This window comes from Netta rufina (assembly GCF_964035555.1).
Source record: "Netta rufina genome assembly, chromosome: 2".
Lineage (NCBI taxonomy): Eukaryota > Metazoa > Chordata > Aves > Anseriformes > Anatidae > Netta > Netta rufina.
In genome coordinates, this window is record NC_140124.1 from 83318255 (window position 1) to 83343927 (window position 25673).

The following is a 25673-nucleotide window of genomic DNA, read 5'->3' on the forward strand; positions in this document are numbered from 1 at the left end:
AGAGTAATGATAGTAAAGAATATACTTCCATTCACGAGCATTAAAGTGTTATAATTAAGTCTCTTCTAATCTAAAGTGCAATGCTGAGTTCCCTTTAGTTACTAAATAATGCTTATCAGAATATATCAATCTGTTCTTCTTGCTAATAAATTCCAGAAACATGGTTCACTGTAAAATGACAGGCCTTTTCACTCTAAGTTTTTTAAAAAGCACGAGCCCACCTTTTAGGAGGAGGGAATTAAACTGGTCATCTTACTTTCAAAAGCATTTATGAATGCATTTCTCTGATCAGTTTCACAAGTTAGTTTATGCAATACTGCTTTGTGACATTTATCCCTTCCGACAACAGAGTGCATGTCTTTGCTTTGTGCACAGTCTTTACATGCAATTAGACCAAGTATTAATGAATGTCACTGAGTGCTGTACTGCGTGTACACAACCTGTACTTTCTGTACAGAGTGGCATTTTACACTCTAGGGTCCCTCAGTGGTCATTTAACCATGGTTACTCTCAATTTCATTGTCAGGATATTGTGCCGGAATTATAATAATAATTTACCATGTGCCTGGCATATTTCACTTGATACAACTGGGAAAATATTACAGTTGTTAAATAAACAAGTTAATGACAAGCCCCACCAGAGTACCATTTGGTTAAAACAGAAAATAGAAGAGTTAGGATGCAGACTGAAGGCTGCTCTGCAAAACAGTAGCAGATCAGCAAGGATCAGTTCTCGTCTTTGTTCTCCTCTGCACTGCTAAGGACCTTGATTAATGTTTTGGCTTTGCTTTGTTCACATTTTGAAATTATTCCTTTTGCAAATCAGCCTCAACTGGGAGTAAAGCATCAGTCCTGTGAAGTGACATGGTTTCAGAAATAAATAAAAGTATACGATTTCATAAATGTAATTGAAAATCTAATTGTAGTTCATTGCAGTTATTTTTTGAGTTATTGCTAGATAAGCAAAATTTAGGCACTTTGCATACTTTCTGTTTTCAGTTATTTTGCACAGTTGCATTGTTTTCATCTCTCAAAGAGGCTCGATCAAATGACTTTACAAAGTGACTGAAAACATTATTATTTTGCAAAATGATGGGCTTAATATTGAGAACATGTATCAGGATTTTTACCGCTCACCCCACTTTATACTACTTTCCTGTTTCTCCCCCAATGCCACCCCATTATTCCCTCTCCAGATGAGAATTTTGCCAGTTTTGCCCACTCTTCCCAGAAGTACCTCTGAGATACGTTTTTCTATGATGCTATTAAGTAGTCAGTTTGCCTCTGAATAAGCAACCTTGTATAAAAGAATTTTAGGCAATAAATTCAATTAGCCAGAAAATTCAGATGTGAACATCTGGTGACAATGCTTTTCATGCCATTAGGAGGAAAGAAAAAAAAACGGTATTGTGTGCAGAAGATGAATGCCTTCATGCTACGTCTTACGGCTTGCAGCAGGTGCAGAAAGAACATTGCGGTGTTCCTTAAACCTCTCTCATCGGCCTGGGAAAACTGTCCTGGTTGCATTGAAACATTTGTAAAAGCTTTATCTTTTGTATTTGAAAATACTAGGCTGTAGGAAGGAAAAATAATGCACATTGAAAGGCAGCGTCATCTGACATAAGAAATATGGTGTTCCCACATTGTAAATGGGCACTAAATACATCTGCAGCTTTTTGAAAAAGCATAATGTTCTAGTGTACGTTCCAGGGATTTTTGTCCATACATAACCCTTCTGCCAATTGCCTCTCTGATTTATGAGGCCAGTGTATGGATGGAGGAGATTACTTTCCTGTTATAGAGCATACTTTTTTATTACTGTTCTCATCACGCAACAAGCCAAGGTAAGACTTCATACACACTGTATATAAATAAAGGAGATCAATATCAATATCTGTAATTTGATGCTTTCTCAAGATACCTATAGTAAAAAGGTTGGCAGCAAAATGATTTCAATAAGGTCAATGTTAGTCCTGATAGAAAAGCTACATCAAATGAAGCATCTAATGGAAAGACCATCAGATGATCATCAAAATGTTTTTAAAAATACAGAGGTGGCTGTCACTTAACTATTGAGCAGCAGAAAGCACCAGTTTCTAGAGTCACGGGGATGCCTAAGGTTCTGAGATTAAAATTACTACCTATCTATCCAGCCACTGAAAAAAAATGTTTGAAGGTACTTGAACCAAAGAGTCTAAGTAATCTTGAAGTAAACTTAAATGCTGAAGTTGGTCCTGCTGTTCTAGATTCACACAGGCATCGCTCAGAGAAGAGTTTGTCTCATGCCGCAAAGAAAATAAAAACGTAACCAAGAGAAATAAAAGCAAGGTATAAAAATCATCCATTCAGAAGTTTGACGCATGACAGTGCATTTTGTACTGATCATGGGCCTGATTCTTCCCTTCTCCTCATCCCAGAAAAGTACTGCTTGAACGATAAAAGGCTGCTGTTTTTAAGGCTGGTGTCTTGTACAGGCCTCGGTTCAGGCAGAAGAGGAAATACATTAGATCTGTGAGCCGTGGTTTGACAGGTTATTTGGAATATAGTAACTTTCTTAGTTTCACAAAGAAGTTTGATTTGTTCCTGCATACTTAGCTGTATAAAAATTAAGGATTTATAAATCTGGATAAAAACTAAGGATTGTAATACCCATTCTGAACCTTCTTTAACAGGTCTGAGTCAGACCATTACATCTGAGCTGTTGCTGCCACTGTAGTTGCTGAAGAGCAGATGGGAAATACTGCTCACCAGTGTCACCAGCACTGCTGGATCTGGCTGGGTACTTCCCCAGACATATTGCAGATACATGGTTAACCAAGCAAGGAACTAAAGAAAGGGACATAATTTGTACTCCAGACACAAGTGTTATAGGTTTGGGGTTGTTTTCTTGTTGTTTGAAATTGCTATTTTGCTATTCTTATGTCCAAGACAACTGAAAAATTGCCACAATTCACAGTCTTGTTTCCAAAGCCATATCATAGCAGAAACACTGAGGTAGTCTACCATGAATGAAAGTAATGCCTAATACTGTGGTACATGGCGCATCAGAAGAAAGTTGTGAGACACAGAAGAGAAAAGGAACTTGACCAAGGCAAAGGAAAAAAAAAAAATCAAACCCATACAAGCATGTGTTTATGTATGCCTAAAATTTTGTATATTGAACTGTGAGCATTATGAAGTCTATAAGATGAGAAAGAGACAGATGCTTGTGCTGATTTTCACTCTGTTTGTAATAGCAGTGTAAATGGGGAAGTGTAAGAAAGGTTATGTAGTGCAGCTTTGTATTAGAACTCTTGAATTACACATTATAGTCGTAGTTGTGCCATAGCCTTCCTTTGTGACCTCAGGCAAATAATGTAATTTTACTTGCCCAAGTTTCTATATATCAAGAGTATTAGCAAACCTTTCTTACAAAGGGACATGTTGTGAGAATACATTAACTAGGTTTTGAGACAGTAACTATCCCCCAAATATCTTAGATAAGACAGAAAATTCTCATGTGACTGAGAGATTATTTGGAAGATAAATGTATCAGTTAAGATAATACTTTTTGTTTAAATTGCAGTAGAAAATGTCATGGGAGCAGAGGTCATCAGGTGGCAGTATGATACTTGATCTAATAACTGTTTGTAAATGTATTTTTAATCTGAGAAGTAATGGTCTGTTGTTTATTCTGTGAGGCAAACTGCCTGAGATGGATACAGCATGTCTCAAATATGTACCTTTTTCAATTTTCAATTAGAGTTGAAATGTCAGATGTTTGTCCTTAAACACAAAAAAAAAAAAAAGGAATTGTCTGTGGTCTTATATGTGACCGCTGTTCCATGATCGTATTTGTGTTTATGTTGAATAAATCCCACTAGTAATATGCTGAACTGAATATAGTTAATTGCCACTTCACAAATTTTCATCTGACATTATGGTTATGTTCTCTGGTACTGTTTGTTAGAGTATTTGAACTACTGACCTACTTCATTTGTCTAAAGAATCTAATTTTTTTTTTTTGCAAGGAAAGTGTTGAGTTTTCTGTATCATATTTATCTTCACAAGGAATCTGGCCATAGGAGTTAACGGGATGTTCTTAGGTGAAGTATATATGTTAATTTATTTTTCCCAAGAATAAATGTAATCCTTCATACTCAAAGAGATGCTTAATTCTTTTTTAATACCAGAAAGTAAATGATCCAAACCCTTGGCATTAATCATCATTTTTCATTTAATTTCAGACAGTGGTAGATCACCGCCTGAGTAATGTCTATGACTTTTGCATCCTAAATTAATATTGCTGTCGCATTATCTATTGAATGCATGCTGCTGGACCTTCTTTAATATCGTCTTTTTCAACTGTTTCAAAACAGAGAGACCACAAATTTAAAGCAATTAATTTCAATACTTTCTGGGGGCTTTGGCTTGTTTGTATCTTGCCTAATATGTGTGTGTTTGAGTCACACACCCCCAGTGATTCAAAAGCTGAAAAGCCTGGTTAATGCAAGTCATTATTGATCTGTTCATTTTAGGAGATGCTGCTTTGGAGAGGGGGCTTGAAAATTGTCTTCCTGATACCTTCACATTCAGGCTTGGACTTTAGGTCAGCCCTGTGCCTGCAGATAGGAGTGTTGTTTGGATAATCCTATTAATACTGGATGTTTAGTTTTAGGATAGGATTCTTGCATGGGCCTACAAATTACTATTTGCAATGAGTATTAAGGTAAACTGCTTTACTGTAGGTAACTTGTACCTAGCCATAGAGTTTTCTTAGTTGTAAAAAACAAAATCATGCTAAAAGCTTGATTTTATAATAGGCATAGCCTTCCTACTGAGGGTGAAAAACAAACTGCATCACAGTATAGAATACATTAAGGCTTACTGACTGAGGAGGCAGCACTTTTTCAGGGCAATTTTAGAACATAATTTTGAGTCTCCTTCTGTCGGAACACGTTTTTGTGTCTGTGTTGACCCCACATATAGATCCCAGGATCTAAAGAGGTCACTTAAGAGAAACACAGGGAAAAACAAATGTATATTTGGTAACAGAAATAAATATCCACTCCCAGATGGAAAACTTCTGAGTATTGGCCCTGTGCTTTGAGTCATGTGTCACATAACCATTTCCCCAAATAACAACGTGATTTCTTCAAACACAGGAAAGAAGTTCCCCTCTTTTTCCACATGCTGCAGTTTAGCATGTGGAGAACAGTTCTTATTCAACTTAAAGCAGAACATTGTATATGTACCAGTGGTTGAATTTAGTTAAATTATGCTTGTTGGCAGCTTTATGTCACCTTGGTGTCTGATCTAACTAGTCCTTAATGACAGTTCTGCAAAACCGTTCTTAAATGGGACCAAGATCCAAACCTTGATTTAGACTCCTTAAACAAATTAGACTTCTGAGCTAATGCAGCAATTTGCATAACATTCCACTCTATTTTAAGCTGAAATTGCTCAGCACTTTTTAAAACCTGTAGCAAATTGCTTTGCTAACGAGACTAAATCACTCTATGATGTTGCAGGTAAATTGGTCTGTAATAAATCTCATGTGTGTTTGCAATGTAAGGACTTTGCATTGTCTACCTGCTGCTCCATAGGCATTTCAAAAGAAATAGTGAAGAGGAATTATAGTTCGAACCAATAATTTTATCTTAAGAGAATTATTGTCCTGAATATTATTCCCTTATCCTATTTTGATGAAGATTTTTCTCCCATTCAAACACATTCTAATTTTTAAGAATCGGCTTTTGGAGGGGTCTTAACAGTTACCAGTGAGGCTGCACACTTACCAAACCCTTCTCCAAAAAAAAAAAAAAAAAAAAAAAAAAAGTGAAAAAAAGTGTTTTTCTTCTTAGATGAAAGCTGTTTTTAATAAGGTAAACAAATAGTAAGTAATGGGAAGTTCTCGTGGAAAGGATTTCGGATTGAAATACAAAAAATAGATATGTAATAATGTTATGAATACTATATACAACTGGACAGTGTGACCAAGCTGCTGTGTGGGCATTGGCCTCTTGGACTGGCCTGTAGCACTGGTCTGTAAGGAGGTACCAGTGTGCTAAACTGGTTATATGTAGTCAAGAAATATCTCATAAATACTGCACTGCCTGTCATTGTCAAAATGCCTTTGGCATTTGGTTCTGCCTTTCCTCATCCATGGAGCAGAATTGCTGGGAATCCATTTGTGTGTGAAATCATAAGCACTCATTTTGATAGTTGGAAAACCACTCCCAGCATCTATATACATTAAAACCAATGATCACTATAAATTTCAACAACCAGTCTTCAAATGAATTGTGCTTTTAATTTGGGGTCTATTGGATATATACCATTATCAGTGCTAACAGTCAGTTATTTTCCAATTGCTGCATACGTAACACAGTGGCATTGGAAATAATTGTACACGTTTAAACACTTACACTTTGACATGCTTTCTTAATAATGGAAATGTCACTGAATAAGTGGTGGATGATGTGTGTTATGTCAATTAAGCCGACAATTAATATATGTGAAGTCTTAAAAGGCTTGACTGTTAGATTATTATTTTTTTTTAACTTCCTTTGGATGAAGAGTTATTCAAAAGTAATTGTTAAAAAGAATATTGAAAGTGAATATTTAGCCATGAATTAATCTTTGCGTTAAGACTGTGGTGTTCATAATGGCTGAGCACTTACAATCTCCTGTTCCCAACAAGATATTATTTTAGAAACACACTTCTTTTTTTTTTTTGGTCACCTATTCTTAATCCACCTCTGTTTCCATTATATTTTACTTTGTGAAGCATGGTAGTTAGAATTCAATACAGAAGAGGATGTTCAAGTTATATCTACTGGCAGCATTTGAACAATATCTCAGATGCCCACTTGCTAAGTATAAATAGAAGAGGAAGGGTGTTTTGATTTCTACCACAGCAATATTTTTAGGCTGTTGGAATGCTTCATTATCTAACAGTCTTTGGCTAAACTGGTTAAAATTTGAAGTTTTACTTTTCTTTTTATGTCTCTAGCTCTGATTTTTACAGCTTTTTAATGGATGGAAGAGGCAATTTCCATTATGCAACAATTGAAAGAGAGTCTTTTCTTTCTCTTCTTTACTGCTGGGAGGAATAGAATATTTTTTATTTCAGCATTCATTGGAGTTCAGAACAGTAGTAATAGTGAAAACACCTAATTCCTATTTGCTTTGACTTTGCTTCTGCCATAAGCAACAGCCAAATGTGAGGGCTGTTTTTCTGATACTTTGATACATGGAAAGATGACTCACCTTTATTGTGCTCACATTTGAAAAGTTATCTCTCCTTTTAAGTAGGAGAAATAATACTTTTGATCGTAAGTCAAAGCAGGCATTCTGCTCGAGCTGACAGTCCTGGTTATCCTCGCTTTTAGGGCAAACCTTCCTCTTCCCCAGGGAAGCAAGCCAGTAGAGTTTTCACATCCAATTGTTAGACTTTAAATAGAGAGCCTGGAGGAACAGCATGGCTTCTGTGCTGAATCAGTGACAGGTAGCATGTTTTGTCAATTAAGGTCATGGACTGTAATGCTGTTACTGCTTACACTTGACAATAATTCAGTTTCAAGCTGTGTTATGATTTGTACAAGCTTCAGCATGTATTTATCATGAAAAATAACAGGGAAATTAAGAAGGCTGCAAAATATCCTACAATACTTACACTTTTTTTTATGCTTTTCCCTTGGGGGTCTCATGTTCATAAATTGTCCTTCTGACAGCTTTTAGAGCACAGAAAGTATTCTTTGACTAGAGCACTCTCAAAAAGAGTAAAGGCAATATTTAACCAGTGTAAAACAGAGCAAGAAGATACCGAAAGCTGTAGATCCAGTCATCTTTCCCAAAGGGAGCTAAATATACCCAGGGAGAGGTCCCTTGGTATTTTTTGAATGTGGCTCTGTATTTGATCCACAGACTTCAGTATTTCTGTTGGATTCGAGTAGTGCTTGAGTGCCACATAACTACCTTCTGGCTGTAGTAGTGTTCCAAGTCATTGGGACCAAACTCCACCTGCTGCTTGGAAACGGAGCAGGACATGTTATGGCATTGCATCAAAAGGTAGACGCTTCTCCTTTAGACTAGGTTAAGGAGCCAGCTGGTGATTCCTCTTGTCAGCAAACATGTAAGGCTGAACATGTAACCCAGTTAAAATTTCAGGCATAGTGCAGTATATACTAACCTCAGTTATATACTTACCACTTAGAAAGCTCTGGTTGAACCTCTCCAAGCCTTTGAGTGGTTTCTTTGGTCATCAGCCAGTGACCTTAGACCTGGTCTTTGGTACTGTCTCCTGTTCTGCAGGGTTTGCAAATGAGAGCATGGTTTATTACCACTCCCATCTCACCTCTGTTTTTATGCTGGACAACCATTAACCAGAAGTTCTCACAAAACAGATGTCTTTGCATTCCAGGTATCTGCATATCCTTCATGTCCTACTATTCTTTTCTTTCCACAAATCCATGCAATCTTTTATATCAAATTAGAAAAACAAGCTATCAAATAATTCATATGCTAAAATCATACAGTAATCAAGTATATCAGCATTGATTCTGACATATTGTAGTACTTTGGACATATTGTAGATCTGACATATTGTCTGATCCTCTTGTCGGGTTAAAAAAGAGACAATATATTCAAGGGGGAATGAACTTTTATATGAGCGGCTGAGCTTAGATGTGCTGCAGAAGCAGACAGTAATTCTTCTGAATTCAGAAGTGACTGTTCAGGAATTGACCTGTGTGAGAACAGAGTTTGTCTTCTGTATTCCTTGATAACTTGGTACTATGCTGATTATGTGGTCATAGAAGGTAAGCAGGCTTTGTTATATTCTGTTTTCCTTTCCTCCAGATGTAGCAAGGCCGTAGCTACTAATGTGTCCATAAGTACTGCAGTAAGAAACCTTCTATCTGTATAGTCAGGAGAGAGGCAAAAGTACCTATCAAAATTCTCTGGAGGAGTGGGATTTGATGCCCCAGTGGTGTAAATTGCTGCTTATCCACCCATCCGAGTATTCTTGGCAAAGACATCTGGCAGTAGCTCTGTTGAGCTCACAGGAGCCATGACAACTTAGCTCCGCAGAGAATCTGCCCAAAGAGACTCAGTAGCTCAGAATTATTCTCCTCCAGACTGCAGCTGTAACTCCATAAAGGACCTGAAGAAATAATTTAATTTTTTTCTTTGCCTCAGTTTCTGTAAGTGTGAACAGGTTCTGGTAATGTTCATCGCAGTCTCATGATTTGTGAGTAGTAGTTAAACATGCTGGAGAATATAGTATTAATCAGCTATATCATATGTGATGGAAATACAAACATGTGGTGGGACTTCTAGGAAATAATTGGCTGTTGGAAAAGCAAAAACAAAGTAACAGAGTAGTCCAGGTAGAGAACAGCATCAATAACTGAGCTCCCAGTGGTGAGGAATGAGCTCCCTTGCTGCATGCGTGACATAGCTACTTTGCCAAGTATCTGAGCTTGGAAATTCAAGGGAAGTTTGCAAGATAAAGCTTGTCTTTCCCAGGTACCAGTAGGTTCCTTCTACAGTAGAATTTAAGAAAATTTGTCAGGTTAGGTGAAGTGTTATATATTATCAGTTTCATTTCTGTTGTATTACGTTTTTTTTCAAGACAGAAATGCATTTTAGATGAATATTTAATTCCCTTGCTTTTAAGAAACTATCTTTGAATCACTTCAGTCCACTGACAACTTCAGGTTTAGTCAAAGTATGAGTTGCATGAGATGAACACAACTGGGCTGTGCGTTACCATGGCTGAAAAGGGATGGTACAACTCAGAAATAGCATCTAAATGTGGCAGAAGTAGGCGTTTTCACTTTGAAAGGAGCAGAGGACAACAAAACCTGTCACTTGGCTGGTCACTAGGAGATGTAAAACGGCTTTCACCTTGGGACCAGGGCAGGGACCAGGCTCTGGTGTCCTCTGTGTCCAAGAGGAAGAGTGGGAAAACAGCACAGGCACAGCTTGCTGCCGAGCAGTGGCTGAGCCCTTTCCTGCTTCATATACGTTATGACTTTTTGCTCTGTGGTTAGTATTTTTTCTCATTCCTATCATCATACATAATCTTTTTTTTTTTTTTTTTTTTTCAACCATGAAGCAGTTAAAACATTCATTCAACATATTGTGCTTTAAAAATATAAAACACAAAGATCAGCAGGCGGGTTTTCATTCTGTCGTTCCTGATATTACTCATCACACCAGAACAACTTGTGTTTTTTTCAATGGCATTTTTCTTCCATCAGATCTTGTCTCTTTTCAGAGGTATAAGTGTGAAGCTCAGTGGTTGGTTCACCTTTTGTAGTACTGATGCATAAATTTTTGTTTCTAGTCTGTTTCAGTAAATGTCATCTATTTTGTCATGTAGGTGGCTCTTCATGTGGTTTGCTTGGTTTTGAAAATCTGGTTAAGCAAGGAAGCAAATGTATTTTAATCCAAAGATTAAATGTTGGTAAATTCTAAAAGGAAGGAAACAAACAACACCCCAGTTCCCGCTGCCCCCATCCAAACTCCTCCCAGATAGATGTGGTTATTAATGCCTGGCTTGGACAGGAGCAACTGATTCCAATGCACTATTAACAGTGGTAAAGGTGTGATCTGTGCCACAGCACATGTTCTCTTTGATCTATTTTCCTGGTTTCTGAACTGCAGGGTCTCACCATTTCTCTGAGCAGGGGAAACACAGGCTCCTAAATAGATCAGTGCAGTGTTATGCCTGCAGCTGATAGACCGTACCGATGTCCGTTCCCAGCACTGCACTCCCCGTGTGGCACTGGCTGCCACAGCCTGTCAAGTGACCGGAGTACTGCTCGGAAGGCTGGACATGATAGAGTGACTATGTAAGGGAAGATGTTTTAGTTCATCTTTAAATAGTAGCTATCGCTTTGGTGATTAGCCCAAAGCTGTATTGTAAACGTATACACGTTATAACAATTTAATATGGTAACATCTCAGTATATCTGCTTTTTAAGTGTGAAACTGCTCTATTACTGGGTCTTTCTATTATTTATTATAGAAATAGGAATATGCCAGATAAGCTGGTAGAAGAGAGAGCTTCTATTTGATCAGTGGGTAGCTTTGTATAGCTCAATTTTGGAATCTCAAAGTCTGAATCGTTTTTCCATTTATATTTGCAGTGAAGTTTGTGTTAGGTGTATGAAATGCCATATATCAGTTATACTTCAATATTTTGAAGTTAGCAGATAGAGTATGAATTTCTAATAAATTTTAATGTGGTTTGTTTAACCTTTTCCTTCTCTCAAGCCTCACCCTTGCAGACAAGCCCAAGAACAGTTACACAGCCAAGAACAACTACACAAAAATTTCCAAACTTTGTCATCATAAACTTTGATTCTAAAAAAGTCTCACCTTTCTCTGCAGTTTTGAAAATACTCTATAGCTGCCTCCTCTATGTTGTCTTAGGCAGAATATTAGTAGAGGTAGTAAAATGGCCAGGTAAAGTGCCTGGCTTGCTTTGAGCTTTCAACAACAACCCACGCAGTGAGAAAATTTTTGACAGATGTCTTTCTAACTCACTTGAACTTAGTACTCCTTGGATCTTAGCTACAAGTCAGTCTGGTTTCTTAAAACTAGATCCAGGTTTGATTATTGTTTTTAGAGCAGGTAGTACCAGAGTACCCTCAAGCTGGATTTGCTGCAAAATATTTTGTAATAAGTTGTTCTTGAAATTCTTGACATCCTTGATCATCTGCTTCAAATATTTTTGTTCTTCCTGTAGAATGATATTTTATATGAGATATTACATTAGAAACTTACTTCGTAGGCCACCTTAGGAATGAATAAAACTTCTCTCCTACATCACGTAAGGGTAACCCTCAAACTTAATAAAATGAACTTTCCATGATTTGTCCATCATCCTTGTCTTTCTGTTTCTGCAGTCTTCCTCATTTTTGACTTTCAACTTCACTTGTAAGACTTTTTTTCCCAGTTTTGTTGGTACAATATCCTTACAGGTACTATAGTAGCTGCACACATTCCAACTAATGAAATGCAAAAGGAGGGACTCCTAATAACGTTATTGAATTGAGATTTTTTGTTTGTTTGTTTTTAATTTGCAGTAGTCTTGTGGTCTTTTCCTACAGTGCGTATTATCTTTAACTTGTGACGTGTTGCACTCTGAAGCAGATGATGTTGCTCCAGCACAAGAGGAACCCTTTCCAAGGCAAACCTGGCTGGATCATGAGAAATCTTGCTGAAGCAACACTTTCGGCTGTTTTTTTCAGAGGTTTAAATTTGTCATTGTATGGTTAAATTGCCTCTGAAAAAATGATACTAGGATTCAAATGGGTGTAACAGAGCAGCTTTGCAAGGCTGCCATCATACCTTTACTGGAGCATAGCTTGCATAAACCACACCTTAAGTAAATGGGGGTAACATATGTAATGCTGGTCTTTATTCCCTAATGTTATGGTTATCACTTTGGCCTGTTTCAGATAAGAAGACAAGGCGGAATACAATTACTGGTGGACCTATTGGACCATCGGATGACAGAAGTCCACCGTAGTGCCTGTGGAGCTTTGAGAAACTTGGTATATGGGAAGGCAAATGATGACAACAAAATTGCTCTGAAAAACTGTGGTGGTATCCCAGCATTAGTACGGTTACTCCGCAAGACTACAGATTTGGAAATCAGAGAACTGGTCACAGGTTTGCATCTTTTGATATTTTTTGTTCAAACTCTATGCAGGCCTTACAAGCACAGGTCTATGGTGTGTGTCAGTAGCTTCATCAGTAACTTCTTGTTTCATTACCATCTTCCTTGCTGTAATAAAACACTTCAAAGACTCCTGGATGTGTGTAATGTATGAATAGCTTTATTCGATATTATGTAGTCTGTTCTCTGGGGCAGGCATGGTTTCCTGTTACAGTTCCTGATGATTTTACTCTCAGCCATGAATGCTCTTGCAGGAAATGCTCCGTGTACAGATGTGGAATTGTAGGGCAGAATCCTACCATCAGCTGCGCTCTGTTCTCCATCCAGTCTAGTGTAGGGCTGCCCATTAAGAAGTCAGAATTTACTGAATTTTCTTAGACACTGTTAATGATTTCTTTTGTATTTCATGTAGTGAGAAGGATGGTTTTGTTGTTGTTGCTTTCAAATTTTCTTGAGGCTTCGAAAGGAAAGTGGAAAAGCATGCTGGAGAGATAGACAGCATCCTCTTCTGAAGCTTTTTTTTTTTTTTTTTTTTTTTTTTTCTGAAATTTGATATCATGCTATGTGATGTATGTTAGATGTAGGATGTTCAGGTAGTGGTAAATTTTTTTGCTCACTAGAGTAAAATCCAGTATTTTTAAGGTTGTTCAAGCTTTTTCCCTTATGAAATTCAGGTTTGTTTTTTACAGAAATACAGAAATGCTTTCAAACAGTACCAATCTGGAACATTTGGAGATTCCTTCCCCTTAAACTATCCTATTTAATATGCTAAAGAGAAGATGGATGGCTTTTTTGATTTTTTTCAATTTCTGATTTCATTCTATTTGATTGCTAATTTCAATGTGGTAATTAATGCTACAAATAAAAAATCTTAACATCTTTTCATCATCCCATTTTACAATGCCTGAATTTCCATTATGATTTTCCTACTACAGTATGTGAAAAAAGTTCTCATTTCTGTCATAGAAGTGTCAGAGTACACAGCATCACCTGTGCTTCTGCAGAAATTATTTAACCTGGTGGGTCAGGCCTCATTTAGGACACAATTGATAAGATTTCCATCCTTCGGTTGGCTCCCGATTCCGTCCTTGAGGGTGTCTGAATAAACTCCACGGTGCTTATTAAATGTAGATTTTTATATTTGATTTTGTTTCTTGGTTACAACACCTATCACCTTGTACTCGTTAGGCAGGATTAATGGTGCAGAGATGCTGGGTTGCACAAGCTCTGATGGTGCCTCCTGCAGAGTGACAGAATTACTGACAGATCTAATAAAGTGTAACCACTGCTTCAGATTCAACATACTTGTTTGTCTCTTGGTTATGTTGTCTATGCCCCGGCTCTAGGGAACATTCTGTTCTTTTACTCTGAGAAATAAGTGGCAAACTGCTAATGAACATCAGCAGTACACTTCAGCAGTTTCAGTAGCAGCTTCCATGTTGTCTGTAGACAGAATACATAATGTCATCGGGTCATTCAAAGAAAAGATAATAAGCTACAGTTTACATTCCTTCCATTGCACAGTATGGTGTTAAATTTTTCTGAATTCCCACAGAAAGGATGTGTGTGCTGCGTGCCCTTAAGCTGTTACTGCTGAGAAGTTTAGGTGCCGACCGTCAGTGGTAGGAGCCAGCCTGTGTGGTTAGATGCAGCTAACGGGGACAGTAAGCATCAGGAGAGCTGGACGTCCATGGAAGGCACGCAGAGAGAGGTGACTGTGAGGAATGGAATGAGAGTTGTTGATAGCTCAGGATTTCATTCCTGGGCCAGCTTTTGTTTTGTTTTTATTTGTTTGTTTTGTTTTAATTAGTCAGTACATCCCAGAAGGCCACCGTTTCCCCTGGCTGCGTCTGTGCCTTTCAGAATGCAAATCAGTAGCACTGGCTTTGAAAATGAAATCCTGATAGTGGTGGTGTTCTGCAAAGCTCCTTTCCAAAGCCGTGCTCATAACTGTACCTCTCATCCTCCGTCTCTTAGAAAACAGGCTGGAACTGTGCATCATAATCAGTTCTCCTTTGCTTTTTTGTGAAGTGTTACCGTGTGACAGCTGCCCCAGTTAGATTCCTTCCCTCTGTCTTTTCTGAGGAAGGAAGGATAACTCCTGCAGCAGCTGCCTCAGTAATAAAAAATATTTAACTTGGTGGTGGGCATGAGGGAAAACAAAAATTTCTCCTGCTTCCTGTCAGCTTTCTTGATTTGAGGTGGCAGGAAGATAATTATTTCAGTAGTGCCACCATAGCCTGAAGGAAGTACTGGGAAAATAATAGCAAATGGGTATTTTAGAAGTAAACATAATACCTTGAGCCTTTCAATCCCACGTTCATTGTGCATCCTGTCTACATAAAGCTGTTCTCGTTTGTTAGTTCTGGAGAGGGCACAAAGTTCCTGTCTTAAGATGTCATATGGACTCTGCCAGCACAGCCTCTAAGTATTCCTCATGCATCTGTCCTCGGAGTGTTTCTCTTGGGTGGAGAAGTATCATTATCTCAGTTTTGCAGATGGGGAGCTGAGCCTATCAGGTCTAAATGACCTGTCCAGAAATCTGGCAAGATGAAGGTGTGAATCACTTTGAGTAGGCACTTAGCAGCGAGGGAAGAAATATGGGCAGGAAATGTTTCTAGCAGCTCAATTTATCTGAACAGTAGCGAAGCATTCACTGCCTGCTTCAAGTACCATGAAGCACATGCCCACCAAGGTGAAAGTTATGATATTAGTTCTTCCCTCAAACATGTACATTTTCTTGCTTCTTGTTGCTTCTCCCCAAGGAGCTTAGAATTTCAATTTCCAGCTATCTCAAGACTGGTTTTGCAAGGGTACTTAAACCTGCAAACCAGCTTTCTATCCTAGTAGCTCCTTGCTTTTCAACATTGCCCTTAGCACCATGTATGGCTTCTCCCATATTTTTTTTCAGAAATTTCTTTCTGCCATAATCCCCCCCCAACACTTTTCACTTCTTCATTTATCTCATTGTTCTCCTTGGTAGCAGAGGGCTTGGACAAATATTGAAAAACTTTACTAAGCTCAAATTTTTGAATTTGGCAAACTGAACCTTATTGCAGTGATACGTTTTCAAGACTTTAATTACACGGAGCAAATGGTTTCAGTACAGGCTCCCAGCTCAAAGGTTTGAGAGAACTGGGCTGCCCAACTGTGATGAAATTAAATGGTGTTAATACCCATCCAGTACTTCTTGAAATACTGAAAGGTTCCTCTTTGAGAAACGCTTCCATAGCAACTGTTTTTTTACTAGAAGAACCTGGGTAAAGTAACTGAGGTATAACAAAAAAAAAAAATGGAAATGCTATGAGGAAGTGAAATACACTGATAAAAACAGGGTTTTCATAAGGGCCTGCAGTGAGGAATCTGCAACCTCTGTCAATCTCCAGAGACTCAAGGAGAATCTGAATTGCAATGCCTTGTTTTGAGTACATCTGTAAATGAAAATCTATGTAATCTGAATGCATCACGCTTAATTTAGCTGTTTTTTCACCCAAGCCCTGTGCTTCTATATTCCACAATATCTCCTGTTCATGGGAAAAAATAAAAGCCTTTTATTTTTAAGTAATTGTATGTTAACACTTTCCTAATAAATATAAATAGACAAGAACACAGTACAAAATTAGCACAGATTCTGCAGATGGTAGAAAAATGTTATCACTTCTTAATAACGACAATGCGTAGCTGATTGTGACTAAGCTTTTCTTTCCTGAGTTAATGTTAATTATGAACACTTTCATAAAATTCTATTTTAGCATTCTTCCTATTTGGTTTACTATTAGGGAAAAAAATTAAAAAAATAAAAGAATAAAACAGAAAATAAAAATAAAATAAAATAAAAAAGTAAGATGTGGTAGCAATAATAATGCAGGAATCTGGTAACTGGTTAGCTATTTCAGATGCAATGATGTGAACTCCTATTCTCTTAATTCTGACAAACAAAAATCCATCACCAGTGGAAGAGCTGTTTCTGCTTCATGAACATTAAGCTAGCTAAATTAGAAATAGCTCCTTTTAAACAGGACTCCTCTATGGCTATATCAAAAGTTTTTGAACAGTATATACCATATTTGATTGAAAGATAAAAGTGGATGATCCACTTTTAGAAAGCACATGATGATAAAGAAATAAAGCTATAAATAATGATAGGGGAAATTATTTCTTACTTGTACTGGCAGCCAGCCTGCCGCTTATTTGGTTGACGTTAAGGTGTCAGAGATTTAACTATTGTCTAATGAAAATTAAAAAAATATGAAAATCATAATTTCACCCCTCAAAATTAAATAAGCACGAACTATGTAACACTATAAATACATACTGTATAGAAAGACACATGTAGTCCCAGTATATTTCATTCACATTTATATTCATTGAATTGAAAAACATACATTCTGTTCCTGCCAAAAATAAATATATAAAAACTTTTGTACATTATATTTCTTTCAAAGAATTACTAGTTCCCCAAGTGTTGGCATATAGTAGGGTTGGACATGAAAAATTTTCATCTACTTCATGGGTTTTGGTTTCTATTATGTGTTTATGTCGTCTCTAATTTCAGCTCTGGACAATTTGCTTTTTGGCTTGGTTTGTCACCCCATATTACGCAACATTATTATGTAGTTGTTTTATGCTGTATGTTGCATTTTTAGCATTTGCCAGATGTTTCAAATGAGGTGTTTATAAACTTACTGATACTCTGTCAGTGTTACTGAAAGCTATTATATGTTATCCTGCTTGTAACTACCTGGTTTGAGGTAACCACTGCAGTTTAAACTTCTTTGTGATTGCATACTGCTTATTAATAGGTGCATAAATTATCAGCAGGTTGGTCAGGAAACTCTGCAAGGTCTCTTTGAGGTTTGTATGTGTCTGTGCTAATCAGTGCAATAGCAAGTTAGTGCCTGCAGTGATGTGTAAAGCAAGTTTAAGGGAATATTCTGTTTAAATTGACCCTTTGGCTTATCTCAGTGGAAGCTTTATCGTGATTTTTATTTTCATCTTTTAGGCAATTGTGGACTATTCTTTGGCATTTTCAACTTAATTGTACAATGTCAATTCTTCTGTTAGCAGTTCCCAAAGTCAAAGTAACACAATAGTGGCTGTTTCTTATCTGTGATGTTATTTTCTAATCAGACTTTTTGACATATTAGGCTTTTGATTTCATATATGGTAAATAATATTTAACAATATTATGGCAAAGGACTGAGTATTTAGTACTTAGGATCTTGAAGGAGTTTATCAATTTAATAATTCTCTGAAAAAGTTCCCTTGACATTAGCTCAGTTACTGGAGTGTGTAAACACAGATGTGACATATTATTGTGATGTAAACTTTCACTTAGAGGTGGCAACTATTTGTAGTCCTGTTGTACCTGGGAGATTTGATCTCAAGATGAATAAAAGGTGTTCTTTTTCACTCCCAGGAGATATTCCCACTGACTTGAGTAAAGAAAAACCAAACCCTTCTATTAGTTGTGTTGTTATAATATTTCTCACAGAATCACAGAATCACAGAATTTCTAGGTTGGAAGAGACCTCAAGATCATCGAGTCCAACCTCTGACCTAACGCTAGCAGTCCCCACTAAACCATATCCCTAAGCTCTACATCTAAACGTCTTTTAAAGACTTCCAGGGATGGTGACTCCACCACTTCCCTGGGCAGCCTGTTCCAATGCCCAACAACCCTTTCAGTAAAGAAGTTCTTCCTAACATCTAACCTAATATATCTCCTTGATATATTTCTAAAAATCTATTATTTCCTTTTTTGTTGTTGTTCAGGTTTACACTAGATGTGCTCTAACAGTGTCTAATGTATTAAGTGTCCCATTTATTAATTATATTTAAATGTTGTAGTGAAGCAATGAAAGTATAAGGAAGCCTGGCCAGTGAGAGGTCTAAATAATTATCATCTCTTCATGTTTAATGTAAAAAGTTAAGTAGGAAGGTATATATGTATAAGGTAGCTTTCAGAACCAAACAGAAGCTTTCAGCTTTACAGTAACTGAAAATCAGATCATGAAGATATAATATGTTTTAGGTTCACATATGTATGCTGGTTATCACAAACAGACAATTTGAAAAGTCATGCATGTGCTTAAATTGTCGTGCTGGTATAACCATGATAATACCATTGCTAGAAGGTTGACATAAATTTGGTTCACTATATGCCTAGCTAAGTTAATAAGACTGCCGAAAATAATTTTGGGCACGTAACTCTATGTAGTTAAAGAAAATGGAATCAATGAAGAAAGTTTACAAATGCCTTTTAAGATGCAGCTCTGTGAATTAGCTGCTTCTGCACCTCCAACATCCAATCACATTGTCCTGTCAATCATGGAAATTAGAAAGGGGATGTGTGGAAATAGATAACCGCTAGCATAAAACACAACTTTCAGAAGCATTTGTTTTGATTTGGGCAATAAAAGGCATTAATTCATGTCTTGTTTAGCTTCTCCTCTGCAGATATGCAAATTCCCTGTAATAACTTTAAAGAAGTTCTTAGAAGAACTTACCAAGCACAGAAGCAGGTGACTTACAAACTCTGTTTACCTTTCTTAAACTCAACAACTGCAAAGATTGTGGAAGAGAAAAATGAAATCAAAAAAACTTCTAAAGTTTTCTTAAGGGTACTTTTAAATTTATTATTTTTTTTTAATATTAGGTTTAGGAAAAAAATCACAGTTTTCAAATCTACTTGCTTAGCCACTTAAATTTGCTTTTATGTTTAAAAGTTAAATGCATTTTCTTCAAAAGGGAGATTTGACAGGTACTATCTCTAATCTTTCCTGCTGTTTCATTAAATGGATGTAATTATAAGTACAGTTTCCTAGCAAAATCAATTTTAAAAGTTGATTAAATCTTTTTATACTAATTTACCTCTGATTTGGAGTTTTAAATGATATATGTTTTCAACATTAATAAAATTATTTCTGGGCTGAAAATTCATATCTGTTTATGTTGGATCAAAGCCAATGGCTGAATGAGGAATTACACAGTATAGTTTTACTCATATTTCTTTTCTTTGAGCACAGAAGCCTTTCTAGTTCACAAAGTTACCTAAATAATTTGACTCTCATTGTTTGAGACAGTTGTATACAAGATATTCTTCAACCTCCTTCTTCCCTGAGCTCTGTGAGTCAGTAAGAATTTCATATAAAATGCCAAACTCCTCCAAATCTGCAAATTTTGGGTTGCAGTAAAAGCATGAATTTCAACCCATAGCAGAAACTTTACGTATTATACTTTATGGCTCTTTCTGTTACATTTAAAAAGATACTATGAGGTGAAAGGGAAGCCAAGGATTTGTTGTATGCAGAAAAGTAATTGCTGCTACTATTTTAATAAAATTTGCATGTAACACAATTATGCAGAAGTAAAACCAATAAAGGCCTAGATACCTGGCCTGCAGAAGTGGTGAAATGGAGAAATGATATTGTACATTACAGTACAATTCTACAGTCTGATGATGCTTAAATTTTGGATTTTTTGTCACCTACAGAAAACATTGTATTTCTAGAAATGCAGGAGAGATTTCCAAACAAATACAGGGAAGGAATTAGTGGGCACCAGTTACTGTGGCACAAAGTCCTTGTCCTGACAAGCCGTCACACACCAGGGAAGGAGAAGGCAGCGCTGCTCATATTTGTAAGTTGTTGGGAAGCTGATTTCCAGCCTGTGGGCTACAGCATCACCAACAAATTGCAGCACCGCTCAAAACACATTCCGTTTGTAGCTCATCTGTAATGGCAAATCTAAAAGTAATTTAATAAATTGTGTAATTTTGCCTCAGAAATGATGCTGTCTGATCAAATAATACTTATGCAAACAATATTGACAGTTTCAGTGGAATAATTTTCTACAAAATCTATTACAATTTGCTGTCTAATTATAAAACAGCTTGTCCCCCCTTTCTCAATAAGCTGTCACTATTTTGGCCCTGAAAATGGTGAAACCCACTGATAGGATTTGTTGTTTTCATGAAGAGTCATTCTCAACTTTTTCTGAACGATCAGATGAACTCATTCACCCCTGCTGTTACCGATTAAATATGGAAAGGGTTTTAAACAGATGCTGTCCAAAATCTTCCGCTCTGCTTTCTTAGTGACAGGCCAGGGCACTGATCTGGTGTGTCAGTTACACTCCATGTGTCGCTGTGGGCACGGATGGAGCTGTGACACAAAACCTTCCTCAAGCTGACAGTGTCAGTCTTCTTCAAGACAAATGGGGGGAGTCACGATGACTCCACGGCTTCCTGAGGTCTCGGCTGACAGCACTGCGACGTCCACAGTGGGCAAGTCCCTCACTGCTCTGCCTCAGGGTGTGCTTGGGGCTGCTTCCACAGCTCAAGGCCCTCCTGGAGCAAAGTCAGCATCAGGGAGGCAGCAGGCCCCTGCCCACATGGCCATGGCTGCCACTGCTGTGACCTGCACCATGGCACAGCCTGAGGCCCTGCGCCACCAGCTCCCTGCTATGCTTACTCAGTTGTCCTGAATTTACCACACCTGGTCCTAGCCCACAGCCCAAGGTGGTCGCTCATTGCCTGCCTTTCCTCTCTAGAATTGGAATAACTCAAATATGAACCAAACCGAACTTTCAAGGCACAATTGGAAATAATCATCTCTTCCTTGTTCAATCAGGGAGACGCATCTTCTATGCAATTTCTTCTGTGAAACTCATTCAGGTTATTCATACGGCAATGAAAGGGACGGAATTCATAATTTGCTTGCTAATATACTACAAGAAGCGTTTTCGTATTTACTTTTTTTTTAATTTGGTCAAATCTAAGTTTAAGATGAAATATCAAACAAGACAATCTGGAGTGATAAATAGAGGACATCTGTTGCAGCATATGGCTTGACGTAACAGCTGCATTGAACTTCTTCGGCAAGTAGTAATCCTTCGGAAAAAATCAGCTTGGCATATAATTTTGATGCCCCTGCCTGAATGATGGAGTTTTAAAACACTTGCAGTTCAAAAGGACTCTGTAGTTTGAAATGTTTGTGTTTGCAACACAGAAAGCTTACATTTTCTTTTTAAAATATTTTGAGATAGACAAACAAACAAGGAAAAAAGTTAACTAAATTGAGGATAAGCTGAAACATTTTATTTTGTGATGGAATTGCTTTTTTCATTGTGGCCAAGCAAAGTTTATTTTTTATTTTAGGCCAATTTCCCTTCAATAATCTGTATTTCAATCCTGTCTCATCTTGTATATCAATTTTAAGATATGGCTTGTGTTTTTTTTTGAATAAGTGTACACTGAGCTTTCCATTTTGCGTGTAGCTATGACTTTATAGATAGGTCTTACTTCCTAAATGGTTCTTATGAGAAAGGACTTTAGTACCTAGAGCTTTAACTTGATGTTCATTTTCAAGTATAACACTTCTGTCTTAGTGTCTGTTACAAAACATATATTTGAATTGCGGGTATTCTAAAAAAATCTTCTGTAAAATACATGTTTAAACACTGGGAAAAAAATCTTCCCATCCATTTATGTATGCTTGTTTGATTTCCTTGTTTTCTAACAGGGGATTTGGTTGAGAATGGTATTGTCATTATGCATTAGGGTGAAATTTTGTTTGAACACAGTCTATTTTTCTGTGTTTCTCTCGTTTAGAATTAAGTGCTTTTGATTTGGTTTCTGTGTTTTATGGCAGTAATATGGGACCAGTTCAATTCCATCAGTTAGGGAAATAAATAAAAAAGCTAGAATCAGTGGTCTTTCCATAGTAAATAAATTCAACTCTTCTAGTAATTCCTCTGCTATCTGACATTAAAGCTAATACCTGTCTAACTTTGTTGTCCAATAATTCTTCCCTTACAAAGTTGGATGTCATTTTAAAGTGTACAGCAGAGAGAGAGAAGTAATGCTAGGTCAAAGTTCAGTCCTGTGACAAGTATACAGACTTCTTCAGTTAATGCAATAGCATTTGGACAGAATTTGTTCAGCAAAGTGTGTGTAAACAATAATAAAATCAGTCCTTCAGGTTTTAGTAGAAACCCATATTTAATTTTGGAATGAAAAGAGCAGTAATCAAGAAGGACAGAGGAAAAGAGCTTTTCAGAGTAAATGCTTATAATTACTGTTCAGTTAAGATCAAGCTTGTATTTGTTTGTAAATTAAAAAAAAAAAAAAATCTTTATACTCTGTCCAGGAAAGTTTTTGCTTTGTAAGGCTGTGAATGGCTGCAGAAGGAAAAGAACTGAACTGCCTGCAGCTTCACTTTCTGTTCCATGGACTTGTGACTGCTTATGACTTTCGCTGAAACCCATTCTTTCTCAATTTGCACTTTTCATGGGCCATCTGATGCACAGGTACATAGAAAACCACCTTTGTGCATTTACATGCATGTACTGAATTACATGAAGGTCCTCATAAGGTAGTCATAAATTAACCAGTTAAAATACTATTTCAAGAAAATTGGTGAAGCTTCCTTCTCTGTCATGCCAATTTTGATTATTCATTTATTTATTTATTATGAAGTGCTCTTGTAAGGAGCTATGTTACGAGCTCTGAATTATTCAGGTGACAGAGTTCAAGTGGCCATTTATGTTGTTTTTTTTTCACCCGTCAAAAGTCTGTTACTTATCAATTCCTGATGGTTGAGCTAGCTGTGTAGTATTCTTGCACTTAGCATAAAGAAATGATGCAGTGGTCAATGTTTGACATCTTTTACGTACATCAGTTAAGTTTTCCTGAAGTGTAGGGTGGCTCCTGTGCTTCTTAAACACCAGTTGCATTTAAAGAGATATGCATTTCTCAGTAGGATAAATGATTTCTTCTCTGCCCTGAACTCAACAGAACTGATGTAATGCATACAGAGCCCACACCCTGCTGCCATGGAGCTGATCAGCTCTGCTGAGCAACATTACAATTACAAGGGGCTCTTGAGCATCAAAGCTGCATAAGAGCCAGTAAGTGACTTTTCTAGCACTTGAGAGCTTGGGGTAGAAGATGCTTTTCCTAAGGGCACCAGCAAAAGATCCCTTGCGCTTAGCTTCTCAGCAGGGTATTTAGCTCTCAGATTTCAATCTGGTTTGTTATATGCGTAACTCCCTGAAGTACCAGCACGCCTTCAGCTTATAAACAAACAGCCTGCCAAAGCTGTACTCACTGTGAGGCAGGCAGGGTCTCAACTCTACCAAATCAGACCCTGCGTCAGACCATGACCAAACTATTAAACTAAGATGGAAAGAAAAGCCTGGATGAGTTGGAAGACTTAGATTTTTATTTTTCACAAAGAATATTCAATAAGCCAAGTCTTAAGTATAAGTTTAAGGCTGCCTTAAACATACCAAATAGAGAAAAATCAAAGGTCTTTTTTTTCCCAATAATACTTGTGTACTTACAGTCCTTGTAATGATTTGGTGACATACTTCTCCTACAGCAGTCAGAAATAAAATCTGTAGTGGCAGTGTGGGACGGACAATAGTTTTGGTAAAAGCTGACTTTTCCAGTTTCTTGGTTTCCATATAAGTAGTCTAAGTTGTTGTATGGGCTTTTTATACATATAAAAGTCATAATTTGAGGTGGCATTAGAGCATACATGGAATAAGTGTTTAGATTTTCCTGATTTTGCACATAGTCTCTTGCTAGGGTGATATTTTTGCATGGAATTATATTATCTCTATTTTCTTAACTTTGAGTGGAATAAGGATAGTACCTGTCTAATCAGGTCATTTTTTATATCCGTGTCTATAGATCAATATTTATGAGTACCAGTTCTGAGTAAAACACTGCCTGAAAAATCTGTTGAAGATTTTAGTCAGGTTGAGTTTGAGCTCCCCATCTAAAGACAGTGGTTTTTTTATGTTCAGACTGCTCCATTAAATTGTCTTAAAATTTTAAAAAATATTTTGCTTTGCTCCTTTCAGTTAAATGATGTTCTATATTTTGCAGTAGCTTAAATTAATTTGATTTATGCTGAAAGCAGTGCTGTTTCTAAGCTGAAGGCATAGTGGATATACACTGTCTGCTTAGCAGCAGTAATATCCCATCGGATATTACTGGACTGTATTTCTAAAAGTGTTGGTCTTGTCTTCAGTCTAGACTTTGACTTCAATCTAGACTTCAGCTAAGAGAAAGATAAATCAAAGCTTTCCCTGGGTCTCTGTTCTCAGTTCCCTCTTCCAATGGCAACACATTTAAATCACTCTAATTAAGATCTGTGTGTAGTTTTCCTTATGAACTGTATCTGTACAGTCAAAAGATCCCAGGGGGACATACAAGTTAAGGTATATATGGAATTCAATCATCTTTAAGGTCCTTTCCAACCCAAACCATTCTGTGATTCTGTGCTATATTTCTGATTTGCCGGCATACATATTTCTGCAAAGGATGGCAACAAAACAAAACTGGTAATAGGAGCCCATATGATTTTGTTCTAGTGGAAGAACTAAGAATTATACTAATTTGTAACTTAAGATGAAGTTCTTCAGCTATGCATAATTTAAAAGAATTAGGGCATGATTGGTGTTACCACATTAAAGAGAGAACAAAAAAACCTGCGTAGTGGCCGCTGATGCCAGTAATTGAGTTTAAACCCTTTTAGCTGTTTGTAGCGAGTTGTAAAATAGCTTTTAAAAATGTTGGTTACAACGTTTTTCAAAATTTTTAAAATTTGATTGTTGTTGTCTGTGAAAGGCCTTCTTAGGAAAGAGTATTTCTCTCAAGTGTGTTAAACAACCTGTTGAACCTAGTAAATGCACGTCCTTTGATAAGCTGTTCCAGAAGATTTATCTTGGTACAGCAAGATCTCCATAGCAAGCATTCCAGTAGACTCTTTTGAAGAGTCCTTCATCTGATGTCTGCAGACTGGTAATTGGTACGCAGACCCCAAATCCATCTTCCAGCTGGATTGCTTTCAGTACAGGTTTCTTATGTTTAAACTCAAAATGAGATTGCAAGATACTTTTTCTGTGGTCTTCAATTCTTTTTATGTAAGGATGAAAGCTTCAACCTTCAAATAAACATGATCAGTCTGGTGTGGCTATTTTTCAC

General features: G+C 37.1%; 1 protein-coding gene across 1 annotated transcript in view; it reads left to right on the plus strand.

Annotated features, from left to right (window-relative positions):
• CTNND2 (catenin delta 2) overlaps nt 1–25673 on the plus strand; it is a gene marked incomplete at both ends in the record, with an annotated part of 525744 nt that overhangs the window by 367539 nt on the left and 132532 nt on the right. Inside the window, one exon of the mRNA XM_084281644.1 lies at nt 12456–12669. Coding sequence (XP_084137770.1) covers nt 12456–12669 — 214 coding nt within the window. The remainder of the gene's footprint in view (nt 1–12455; nt 12670–25673) is intronic.